The 13,181-nt window shown below is 45.1% G+C and overlaps 1 protein-coding gene across 1 annotated transcript; it reads left to right on the top strand.

Annotated features, from left to right (window-relative positions):
* Positions 1-2,051: 2,051 nt before the first annotated feature.
* On the top strand, positions 2,052-10,947 carry Ptger2 (prostaglandin E receptor 2). The gene is made up of 2 exons (XM_038310322.1): positions 2,052-2,936; positions 10,702-10,947. Exons 1-2 carry the CDS (start codon positions 2,094-2,096, stop codon positions 10,945-10,947), a joined length of 1,089 nt encoding a protein of 362 aa, XP_038166250.1. The 5' UTR covers positions 2,052-2,093.
* The last annotated feature ends 2,234 nt before the right edge of the window (positions 10,948-13,181 follow it).

Below are 13,181 nucleotides of genomic sequence, written 5' to 3'. Positions count from 1 at the left end.
TAAGTAGGGATTACTCACTGAGACCCAAAGCCACCTGTACTGTAGAAAAACTTCCTAGCACCTGAGGTCATGAATTCCCTGCTTAAATGTTTGCCTTCAGCTCGTTTCCAGGCTTCTCACCAGCTTCTCCCCCCAGGTTTACCCAAGGCTGTCCCACATGCATGGGGTCTATACCCTAGGGTCTGAGGGGCTGTCTTTGAGGAAGGGATGTAGACAGAGCTTGGTCATCAGAAACTAGCTTATCTACACACCTCTGTGAGTATCTTCTCACAGTGTACAACTGAGATGGGGTAGAGACTAGCAAGTTAAAGGCAAAGTTTGGGGTGAGGCTCTGCAATTGTTCTCTGGCATCCATTAAAGTCAGTGGAGTCCTGCCACCACGAACTCATCTAGTGAAAAGCTATAGACAAATATATAGAAATAGTGCAACAAGAGGCTTTGGTTATAAGTGGCCTATGAAAATGGAAAGTGTACAAAAGCATTTGGAAAATGAACACAGTGAAAAACTTGCATCAGAATCACACCAATTCTTCTCTAGAGGAGTTTTGACACCCACGCCATCCGCGCCCTAAGAAGGTTGTTAGCACTGGAGTGAATAGCTGCTCTTGCACGAAAATGAGCCTGTAGGCTTCACAAATAAATTCTGCTTGCCTTATTTTGCTAGAAAACCCTCTCTCGGTCCTCCAGTCCCCAAGCCAGAATCACGGTAAAGTCAAGGAAGCAAGATGCGCTCCGCAAGTCATCTTTCCTTTATTTCTTTATACCAGGCTCCTGTGCAAACCTATCTTGAAGCAGTCTCTTTTCTCATGTGAAATATGCTTTTTCAAGTAGCATATGATTGCCTACATTGTCTGTCAAGCTGGATTTGAAAATTTCAAAACATCGGTGTGCTTTCGCTACTCTGTAACTATGACAACAGATGCTACGCAACTATTTGTGTCAGCTCCATTGTGAAACTGGCCAGTTACCAACACACTCCCAGGAATGAATCTTTCCAATAGGCCCTCATGGTTAACTGACCATGAGAGGATAAGTGAATGGCTAAACAGCCTATCAACAGTTTCTTCAAGATTGGCTTGAGTAGAGGAACGCTGAAGTACAGTTTCGATCTTTGGGCACAAACATGACTCTAGAGGATCACAAGAACCTCTCCCGTTTGTTTTGTTAAGGTTGCTTAAGCAAGTTGCCATTTGTTATAGTGTTGGCATAGGAAAAAACAAAATGTTGGTAACTGACTCAAAGCAACTAACTGTACAACAGGCCGCTCTGTGGTGGTGTGTATAGTTCCATTCTGTGAACTATATATGAACATATATATATATATATGAACGGTCTTACTTTCACTTCCTTCAGGTTTTTGTCTCACCCATGTTGAGTGTCTTCTTGGGAATGTAAAAAGAAAAATGCAAAACAACAACCTCTCTCATATCGTTCTGATTTCAAGCTGTCTTGAAGTCTTAGTTCCTTTGTTATTTACATCTTACAGGACTGGGTCCTCCTAACTTCCGTTTAGTGAGTTAGTTTGCTATCCTGTTACCTCAGCCTTACTACCCTGCACTGGTTCCCAGCCGTCTGCCAGGGCTAAAGGCTACAGAGCTGAAATCAGACGACCCTGCAAGCATCCTGGATACTCCGCGGGAATGAAGACCCTACAAGTCAGCTCAGGGTGGACGCTGGACCCCCTTCTAGAGCCCAGCTAGTGCGTCTCGCCTTGTTCCCACCACCACCACCCCCAGCAGCAGTTCGCAAACAATGGAAGTTGCTTGCCTGGCAGCCACTACTGGACCTGCCCCCAGACGGCGCGGGCATGGGGATTGAGAGCTACCCCCTAAGCTCTCCCCAGCAGCCAGAGCGGATGAGGAGCAGGAACCTCGAAGGCGACCTGATGATGCTTCAGGGAAGTGGCCACTGGGCGCGCAAGCGGGAGACCCGGGCGAAGCGGCCCTTGGCGCGAGCTGGGGGCCGGAAGGGAGCTCTGGATTTCGGTCCCTCCCCTTTTCCCTTCTGTGTCTTGGAGCACCGGAGCCCTCAGACCCTCTTGCTGTCAGGTACCAGCCTGGAGGAGAGATACTCTCTCCTCCAACCTCTCCACCATGGGTAATGCCTCCAATGACTCCGGGCGGATAGAGTACTGCGAGAGTAGACAGTGGCTCCTCCCGGAGGATAGCCCAGCCATCAGCGCGGTGATGTTCTCGGCCGGGGTTCTGGGGAACCTTATTGCGCTGGCGCTGCTGGCACGCCGTTGGCGTGGGGACACGGGGTGCAGCGCCGGCAGCAGGACCTCTATCTCCTTGTTCCACGTGCTGGTGACAGAGCTGGTGCTCACCGACCTGCTGGGGACCTGTCTCATCAGTCCGGTGGTCCTGGCTTCCTATGCGCGGAACCAGACACTGGTGGCCCTGGCTCCCGAGAGCCGCGTGTGCACCTATTTCGCCTTCACAATGACTTTCTTCAGTCTTGCCACAATGCTCATGCTCTTCGCGATGGCCCTGGAGCGCTACCTCTCCATCGGACACCCTTACTTCTACCGGCGCCGCTTCTCGCGTCGCGGGGGCCTGGCGGTGCTGCCAGTCATCTACGCGGTCTCTTTGCTCTTCTGTTCCCTGCCGCTGCTCAACTACGGGGAGTACGTCCAGTACTGTCCCGGGACATGGTGCTTTATCCGGCACGGGAGGACTGCATACCTGCAGCTCTACGCCACGGTGCTGCTGCTGCTCATCTTGGCGGTGCTCGCCTGCAACTTCAGCGTCATCCTTAACCTCATCCGCATGCACCGTCGGGCCAGAAGAAGCCGCTATGGATCATCCGGCGGTGGCCTGGGTGGCCCTGGGTCGCGCAGGAAAGGAGAAAGGACTTCGATGGCGGAGGAGGCGGACCACCTCATTCTCCTGGCCATTATGACCATCACCTTCGCCATCTGCTCCTTGCCTTTCACAGTAAGTCGTTCAGCCCAAAGGCCCAGCAGCGTGCAACTGCCTCAAACTCCCTTCACCTACCCTTTCCACCTCCGGCACTCATTGGCAACTTGAAAAACAAAGTGCCCTAATTTATAAAGTTCTATTGCCATCATTGCCTTCCTTTTTCACCTTTGCCCACTTCCTTCCGTCCCCAGCTTTTACGCATGAACTTTCATAAGTTAGCACTTCTTCTGTGCCCTATAGGAACCTTCTCCATGATCCCTTCCCTGGGTGGGTTGGTAACTGAAGAGGAGGGAGTCCTTCCAGGTTAGGACCGTTGTCCTCGAGTTCAGTTTGCAGGACTTGACGCCCCATACCTTGGTGCTTTCATTTTTCCTAGGCAAAATGTAGTTGCCGGCCCATAGCATTGAAAGAGTCCTTGGTGTAGAAGGTTACAGCCGCTAGCATTTGACTTTAGGAATTTTAAGGTCAAAAATCTAGTTGGGAGACTCACCAGTTTACATGTTAGAGTACAAGTCTGTGTGGTCATGAAAATGAGAGGAAAGGACCAACTGTTACATAGTGCTTTTCTTGTCCCTCACAGGAAACACTTGTAACCTCTTACAAAATATTCTCTTGATGTCACTGTTAGGAATATAGACAGATGCTCGCCGTTCTGTAGCTGTGCACTTGGTGCACACGAAGGAACATGTAGCAACAGCTGGCACATCTCAGGGAAGCAGAGAAAAGGCTTCCTGGGCAATGGAGGCAGGGCCAGGGTAGAAGTGTGGGTGCTGCCCAGTTAGAGGGACCATTAGTTCTAAACAAATTAGTTCTAAAAATAGATCCTGAGCTCCTAAAGTCTAACGTGGAAGCAGAATTGAATTTGGAGCCTTCTGACCTCTCATGGAGAGCTATAAACTGGGGGTTTGGGAAATGATGATGTGAATGGTGGCTAACCAAAGATGGAGCGTGTAGAAGCTGCAGAAATAGCTCTTTCCTGTCTCCTGCCCTCATTGATGCTTCTGACTGGTACCATCTACTCTTCCTTGGGGACATAAAGAGATTCGGATATGAACCGTGCCCACAAACAACCCCCATTCTCAGCCATATTCTCTTTGCTCTGCTCCCCATTACCCTAACACTTGTAGCTCTGTCCCTGGAGCAGATGGTCTGAATTGGTAAGTTATACCTAGTGGGGAATAAGATGGAGCTGGGCTGTGGAAGGTAGCCACTCCCTAGGCACGCCAGCAGGAGAGTTTGTGTCGTGAAATGTTGTGGTTTAGAAACCAACATGGCTCCTTGGCTTCAGCTTTATAGGTAGAGTGTTTATATTTGGGGCCACTGACCATTTTTTACTCAGAATAGCAAGAAGTGTTTTCTACGTTCCTCAAAAGTGTGTCAGACTCTAGCCAGCAAAAAGTAGCATTCACAGCCAGAGCTGGTGGGACCCCGGTCAGTTCTGCAGTTCTCTGGCCATGGAAAAAGATGGGACTCAGGAAATCCAGAGTTAGTAATGAACTGCTAACACAAGCCATTGTCTCAGGTTATGAGCAGAGTGGAGTCCTTCCTTCTAGGATGTCAGTCTAGGGCCTCCAAAGTTCAGGAACTAAAAGGCTCAAAACGGAAGACTAAAAACGCTCAGTACACTGAGATGAATTCAGTTCAGCCTCGCGTACCACTACTGTGACACCTAAAGACTTAGGATTCTGAGGGTGCATTTTTACATCAACTCGCTGTCTTCACCCCAACCTCCAGGATGCATCCTAATGTGTAGATGGGTCAAGTAACTTCCTCCTGGGCCTACAGCTAGGGAGTTCAGAGCTGGGATGCAATGTATTAATAGTAATAGTATCTAAAAGAAAGTTCTCGTTTTAAGAGTAACATGGGAGAAGATCCAATTATGGTTTCACAAGAGAATTGGGAATAGATAATAAATATTTGGACCACCTTGTCTCTTTATTCTAACTTTTACTAGCTTTAAAAATAAAACAGCCTGTTAGCGCTGTTCTTCCCCCCCCCCTCATGCTAATACAATCATGTTGCTTCATTTTCTTTCTCTGCAGTCCTGTGAAATACAAGCCTGGGACTGAGATTTTAGGAGATTGGCTAGTGTAAATGCTAGTCTAAATTAAGAAATAATCAGATTAGCCCTCACATAAAACCTTCCTTTGATGCCCATAAAACATTTCTTCAGTGACTTAAAAAGCCTGTAGTGCTTAGGACTTTGGTTGTCCAGTATGAAATCATACATGAGACCAACAACATGTCCAAACTATTTATTCACTATGTGTAAATTGATAAATTCCTCCTTATGTTAATCAGCTGCTGTCATCATTTCACAGTGATGAAGCTATTTTCCTTCCTGAAATGGAACAGCGCACGGCAAACATGAACCTTCCATTCTTGTCCCACATACTCTTTGTTTCTCGATTTCCAACCCTTGCCCAGCTAGCTACTTTCTCAGCACTTTGCTAATTGTGCTTAGCTTCTGGTCATTTTAAACTGGTTTCCACATGCCATTAGGATAAAGCGCTTATGCTTTTTATTCAGTTCTAAAATTTCAAGAATCTGCCATTGACTCACTTAAAACATATCTTCATTTTTTACAAATTCTCCAGGGTTAGAATTTCTAGGCAAATCTGATTAGTGGAAATCTGATCTTCACACTATAGAAAAATTTGAAGCAAACAATCTTCTGTTCATTCCTGTTCATTTCTGGTTTCCCTTGTGCCAAATGTCAGGTAAATAGGTGGTGAAAGTCACAAGGGTATAAACTATAAGCTTCAGATAGCGATGGAAGAGAAACCTAGAAGTCTCTGGGTGCCCACAGAGAACTTTGTGTGGTGATATGTAAGTGGATGTTCATAAGCAGCTGGAATGCCCTTCATCATTGAGACATCATTAGTGATGTGTTTGACAATTGTTGCAACCGTTGAAATACACATTTCCTTTTAAGAGAACATTCCTCCGTGTGAGTGTTTTCATTTGATATCTTTTGCTCCACCAATTTGCTATTCTGCAGTGGTGACTGTAAATACAGACACAGTTATGGTGGTTTTTAAAATACAGTCTGTAAGAAGTATCATCTTTTTTTCTGACAGAGAATTAGAGCTTTAGAGCTTTATGTAAAGACAGTTAGGTGGATCTTAGTTGTTATTTCAGGCCAGGACTTCAGCTTTTAAATACCACACACACACACACACACACACACACACACACACACGTAGCACAGCCTTTTGAGATCACTTCCTTCTTCTTTCGCATACCAACATCACAGTATGAACTTAAAAACAAATAGAAACCATGTTTCAGGACCACCAGCCAACAAATCTTTTTCTAGTTAGAGGCTTAACTCTCAGTTAATCTACAGCTTGCTCTGTGTGCCTGGCCTCTCCTGTCCCATTTTGAGCTTCTGGCCATCAATCCCCGTTCAGATCTCGAGCTTAATGTCTACTGTACCACAATTCACATCACTGGGGCTCACTAAGCTGCATTTCTCTGACAGCATTTTGCTACCTAAACTGGCCCCTAAATTGAAAACAGTGTTAAGTACTGTGAAACTAGGACATTTGTGTAATATGAAGAGCCAGAGAAAGGGAAAGCGTTTAGGGAAGGCTGAAACTGCCTGTGGACAGGGGTGTTGACTTCTGCTCCATGGGCGGTACATGTGCTACTGTCTGGGGCCTTAGAGGAGTGTGTTTTCTCTGCCAATGAGGAAATTCAAAGGCAGGGAGAACCTCCAGTGTAACAAGTGCATCAGGGAAAGGTCTCAGACACAGCAGACAGAGTCAACAGGTGAAGAAAGGCATTTATTGAGGAGAGGAAACACAAAGCAGAGGTGAGCTGGGGAAGCCGAAGCCCTGCCTCTGCCTGGGTTTCAGGGTCTCTGAGGAGTCTTCTCCAACGCAGTGTTGCTCCCTTTGACCAAAGACAAGGAGGCCATTAGCTCCACAGATTTGAGGTAAACGTGCCCTGATCCAGCCTCGAAATTGTCTTGCCGGTTCATCAGCAGAGGTACAGTAGTGGGGAAAGGGATTGACTAGTGGGGGAAAAGACAGAACTTTAGGTCTTTGTCTTCGGTCATATGGATAAAGAAAAAGCTGGAGGCTTGCCAACATTATGTATTTATGGCTCCTTTCCCTATCTGTCTGCCTCTCAGAGATCTGTCTGACTCCCTCCTGGCCCTTCACATGGATCACCCTCTGTGAAATATGTTAGGGGACTCCTGGGTGGGTGCATCGTGCTGTCCATCATTTCCTCAGAGCCACTGCCCTGGGCTGTTTCAACCCAGAGCTGTAGACTTCAGCAGTGAGTCGTCATTGCCCTTCCAAGGCACACAGTGCCAAGGCCGTTCTCATGCTGGAGCCATATCCATGCCCTGTTTTTTTGGTTTTTCTGGGATTTTTTTTCTTATGAAGCAAAGTAGGCTTCAGTTTCCATGTACCACAGACATGTTTAGGGAGAAAGGATTCCTTTAAAGCATGGCCCACCACCACCACAACAACAACAAATTAAGAGTTAATTGTGCAATGCCTGTAGCTAGGAGACCACAACATCTTTAAAAAGGCGGATGAACAGAGAGTAAGTGCTGCCTGCAAGTTAGCTGTTGGTAAGTGTTGATTAAAGGGAAGCCCCATGGAGAAGAGCCAAACAGAGACTTTGAAAAGGGGCCACAGTTTCTCCGTCTCTAAAGAGAAGAGGGATAGGCACAGGCCTTCGAGGCACCCTTGAACAGAAGCGTCTGTCTACCTCTAGCTCAGGTGGGCACTCGTGAATCTCACAGGAAACCTCAAAGGTTTTGTATGCACGTGCCCAGATACCGCCTCAGGACTGACACAAAAGTTGGAGCTCCATCACTGCAGTTTGACTCCTTAGGCAAAGTAACTAGTCTTCTAGCCTCGGATTCCTTCTCTCTAAAATGAGTCTGCACTCCTGTGGGGAGGCTATCAGATCACCCCCCGCCACTGAAGCCCACGGCTTAGCCAAGACTGACTATGCCGAAGAAGCCGGGCAAGTGAATGTTTTACATCTTCCCAAATGAAGCTCTCATTCACTCTAGAATTCTGAACCCACTTTGTACAGGACTAAAGATAGGAGAATAGTTTAAATGGTAGCCCCTGACCATTGCCAGGATGGAGCTTTCCAGGGGTGGCTGCCTCAGACATGGCCGAAACAGCAGGTCCCTGTCTGCATCACTCGGCATGTACCACAGCTCTTTGCACAACCGGCGGCAGGGGTCAAGCGGTTAACTCACTGGATGCATTAGACTAGGGCCTGGCATTTTCTCACAGGGAGTCAGTGCCAGAAGGTGAATGCATTCCCACAAACTTCCAAAGTTAAATTCTAGAACATCACCAAAACATCACTCCTGTGTCTCTCCTATGTCAATGGTTTGTTAAGAACTGAAGATCAGCCATAGGGAGGGAGGAAGGTCCACACTTTGAGTTTGGAGGTGGGTGATGGTAATAGGTACTTTTTTTTTACATTAAGGTGGATCAAGTGCATTTCCAAGAAGAGATTCATGAGAAATCCAGACAGTGCCAGTGCACACATAGGTGAGGATGCAGAAGAGTCAGGGGGATGGCAAGGTCTGGGCTGTGGTCTTTATCGGGGTTTCTGCAGGAAAGGTGTGTCAAGGTGAAAGGATTAGGATGGCAAACTTGGATAATAATGACAGACTGTCAGCTACAGGGCAGTCCTTAGTTGCCTGGTAACAAGACCCTGGATTGTTAAGGAGAGAACATTACTATGAGTTGAGGGGTCTATGTAGGAGGCATATCTCAGGACTGGTTAGTAATGTGTGTAGCAAAGACATACTCATTGTGGCGTCCTTTGTTGGTTGCAATAATTAGCCATCCCAAAAACGAGCATTCTCTTCCCAACTAGAGACTTTTAGATCTCTAAACCTCACAATAGGGTTGGGAATGTAGCTCATGATAGAATGCTTACCAAACATATGTGAGACTCCAAGTTCAAGTCCCCACACCATAAAGAAAAAAATTCACATCATAAAGTATCATGATATATAAAAACTGTAACTGAATATTTTGCATCCAAAATAGCACAGCAGACTAGAAGGCTAGTGCCCCATTGCATAGCCCTACCTAACTCTTCTCTCTGAGTTCTGAGAAGCCCACCATCAATTCTTCTTTTTCCTTACTCATCTGCCAACTCTTTTCTCCATTCCGCATGCCAAGATTCTCTGGCATAAACACCTCTGGCTGCCAAACCTTCCTGCTATTGTCCTAACATAAGCAACCCAAAGATGACTACTTTTCTCTCGCCCTCCAATCTGTTTGGTACATCCAGTTCCCAGATGCTGCATAGTAAGTATAGGGGAAAGGGAAGGAATGAGTTGTTTCGAGGGGAAAAATATCAGAGAAAAAGCGGATGGCTTCCCTAAGTCACAGACTAGGCTAGAAGATCCCTGGAGCACTAAGAATTACTGTGTGTGTTAGATGACGAGGTGAAGTCCACGTTCAAACTCTTCCTCTCTGTGGGCTGGAATGAAGAGGTATGGCTACCAAGTCCGTACGGTTCCCTGCCAATCTGAGGCACTGAGTCAAATGAGAGCACCAATACCGGTCTGAAAATACGTGTAAGAGTGTGTCTGTCTACTTCCCAGAGCTTAAGACATAATTCTGAAGGCCCCTGCTGCAGCACTGACCTGGATGTCACATGCACTGAGCGGTGTACCAGTACCAGAAGTCTTGGATTTGGACCCTTCCTAGGCTAGTAACCAGCCTTAGCTCCATGGCAAGTGCCCCTGTGTTCTCCTTGGAGAAGTGAGGTCACAACTCACCTACTCTGTAGAGCACTATTACATGAGCACTGTGGGCACAGCTGAAGTGTTGCTTCCGATGACCTGTGAGTACAGGCTCACGCACGGTCTCTTGCCCACGGTACTAAAGTTACAGACAGAGTTAAATTCAGGTCAAAGCAGTGCAATACTCCGAACCGTTTCGCCAACTGATGTGCTTGGTTGCTCTCTTGTACTGAATCGTGATAGTCACATCAAGCCAGATATTTGGAAGTGTAACATGTTATTCTTAACATTTCTGAAACTTTACTTCCTCATCTGCTATAGCTCCCGTAGGACTACAGAGGAAGCAGGTTAATAATCCAGTGTGTTTCAAAGCACACCTATTGGGCTATTGACAAACAGAAACTACAAATATTATCATCATTACTACAGATATTATTAAAATATTCTGTTTGTCAAAGCGCAGTGGCTCACACCTGCAATCCCCACCTGAGAGGTTATAGGCAGATCATGTAGTTGAGGTCAGTTTGGGCTATATAATGAGATCATCTGAAGGGAAAGCAGATTCTATTCTAGGTGCCAAGAAAAGTTTATTAATTTCCCTCCATTCCCAGAGACAAGATTAGAAATTTTTGTATGATGCCAATGTTAATTGTAACCCTTAGAGTACTTGCTTTCATTAAGTTCACAGAAAAAAAAAAACATTAAGTTATGATTTACATAGAAGATTTTTTTCCACCCGCCCTTCCACTTGCTGCTACTACACAAAACAAGGCTGAATCTCAAGAGATGATGGGCCGGGCAGTGGTGGCGCACGCCTTTAATCCCAGCACTCGGGAGGCAGAGGCAGGCGGATCTCTGTGAGTTCGAGGCCAGCCTGGTCTACAAGAGCTAGTCCCAGGACAGGCTCTAAAAAAGCTACAGAGAAACCCTGTCTCAAAAAACCAAAAAAAAGAAAAAAGAAAAAAAAAGAGATGATGGGATCTAAGTCGGCTTGCTTACAATATAAAACTAACATTGTTTTCCCTCTCCTTTCAGATCTTTGCTTATGTGAATGAAACCTCTTCCCGAAAGCAAAACTTGGACCTCCAAGCTCTTAGATTTTTATCAATTAACTCTATAATTGACCCTTGGGTCTTTGCCATCCTTAGGCCACCGGTCCTGAGACTAATGCGTTCAGTTCTCTGTTGCCGGACTTCATTGAGAAACCAAGAGGTTTCACAGACTTCTTGTCCTACCCTGTCCAGTGCCACTAAACAGACTGACCTTTGTGGGCAGTTATAAGGATGCACTTCACAAGGGAGCCTCTGCAAAGGCCTTTAAACAGCCTCCTTGGAGAAACATGAAGAGCTGGCATAGGAGCAAAATGAAACTGCAAGGCCCTTCGTGGAAGATTTCAGAAGGCTGTCTACAGCTCATGCTATGTGACCTTTGTAGGACAACCAGCTGCGTCTAAGACCCAGTTGATTTAAGCTTTCCTGCTGAATACCCAAGCATGTGGTTTTGTAATTTGTTTAAAACTCTACGTGGTTACTGTCTGCTGTTTTAAATTTTGATGCCACTGCTGTTATAAATGCAGTGTGCAGTCAGGCCAAACGAAACTCATTCTCTAGGAAGTCAATTCGTGCAAGTGATGAAGCAATGGAGACAGACAAGTTGCTGTCTTGTGATTGCTTAATGGACTCTATTTGGACCATGAACTTGAAAGTCATTAGTCCCTTTAACTGTAACGTTGTAACTTTGTGCCTATGGGAGTCCTCTCCAATCACGACTGTGCTGCCTGAGAGGGCTGCACTGATGTGGTTAAGGCCAGTTTGGTTCACCCTTCCCCTAGGAGCCCTGTCCTGGTATCAAGTTATTTATTGTGTTGTCTATGGTGATGATGCTACTGAAGAAGACTAGAAATTTCCTTCTCAAAAAGAAATGGTAAAAGAATTAATTCTAATGAATACTTTTCAGTTTTTGTTGGGGAAGCTTTTCCACAATTGAGGCCAGATTTTAAAATCAAAATCTGGAAACTAGAGCCCATTCTTCAGATATACTGGAATCCTTGTGGTGTTGATACTAGGGACACGACTAACATACGCGTCGGCTTTACAAAATGACTGACTGGGTCACGGCAAACTCTTCTGTCGGTATTTTTATTTAAGGAACATATTTTGACTCATACTACAGAAGAAATCATGTAACTGTGAGTCATATCTCAATGTATTTCCAAACATTCGGCATGGTGTAAACTCAGCATTAAAGTATTTTCAGTGAGCGTGTACATTTTAGTCAGAGTTATGGTATGTGTAGCATTTCAGATGTAAACTATGAAAGAAAACATGGAAAAGTGGAAGTCTTCGGCGTATTTATTCTCCAAGAACAGTCTGCAGTTAGCATGGGCGACGTCTCTAGGTGAAATGGAAGTTGAAAAAAATCAAATTAGGGTTTTTTGGGGGAGTTGTTTGTTTGGTTTGGTTTGGTTGTTTGTTTGGTTTCATTTTTCTTTTCTTTCTTTTTTCTTTTTTTCTTCAAGTCAGGGTTTAGAGCCTGTCCTGGAACTCACTCTGTAGACCAGGCTTCCCTCAAACTCACAGAGATTGTCTCTGCCTCCCAAGTGCTGGGATTAAAGGCATGTACCACCATTGCCCAGCTTAAGTTAATTCTTGGCAAGTTTTTAAAATGTGTGTTTGTTGTAAATTCAAGTTTTAAGATATCCAGTGGAGTTCTTGATGTTCAAAGAGAGTCTTGCTTTCAGTTTTCAGTCTTCTAACACGGTCACTTGGGGGCAGATGGAGGGCAGATGAAATTATAGGATGGCTGATTGTTTAAAATTTAATTGTTTCTCGAGTTTCATTGTTTACTCAAAGCTGTTTTCCATAATTAGTTATCAAACTTGGTGATCACTTAGAAAGACATCAAATACCTAAGCATCTCTGTCACAAATTATCTGTATCAAATTAGCTCTTACTTTTAATAAAATGAATAAAAGGATTCACCTTTTTATAAATTTAAGCATGGCAGGCAAAGTTTAACAACTAAAATCTAGACAGATCTAAATAAATAACCCCTCCACCCAGTGTTTCATGCCAAGAAATTACACCCAGGGGAGCAATGAGGCCTGCGGTGTAATCCTCAAGCATAAAATTCTGGCTATTTTGAATCTGGAATTTTGATTCTTTTTATCAGATGACTTTGTGAAATCTCAGAATGAAAAAATATTAACACTCAGGCAACACTGTCCCCCTGCACCCATTTCAGAGCAATGCCTGAGAATTTTTTGAAATGGGCATATTACAATGGGAACAAAATGATACACTTGGAAGCTCACAATATCATAATTTAAGCCACTTACATTATTTATTAATTATTATGGCAAATTTTAAGCATGGCTTGCATGCATTTTTTTTTGTATATGTGCATGCACAGGTTGTTGGGAATCACCCTTCATGGGTTTTCTACTTTATTCATTGAGGTTGGATCCTTAACTCAAATGAAGAGCTCACCAATATAAGCTCACCAGTTTATCTAGC

The sequence above is a fragment of the Arvicola amphibius genome, chromosome 13 (assembly GCF_903992535.2).
Source record: "Arvicola amphibius chromosome 13, mArvAmp1.2, whole genome shotgun sequence".
NCBI lineage: Eukaryota > Metazoa > Chordata > Mammalia > Rodentia > Cricetidae > Arvicola > Arvicola amphibius.
The sequence above is the reverse complement of the archived record's forward strand: the minus strand, read 5'-3'. Positions and strand labels throughout refer to the sequence as shown.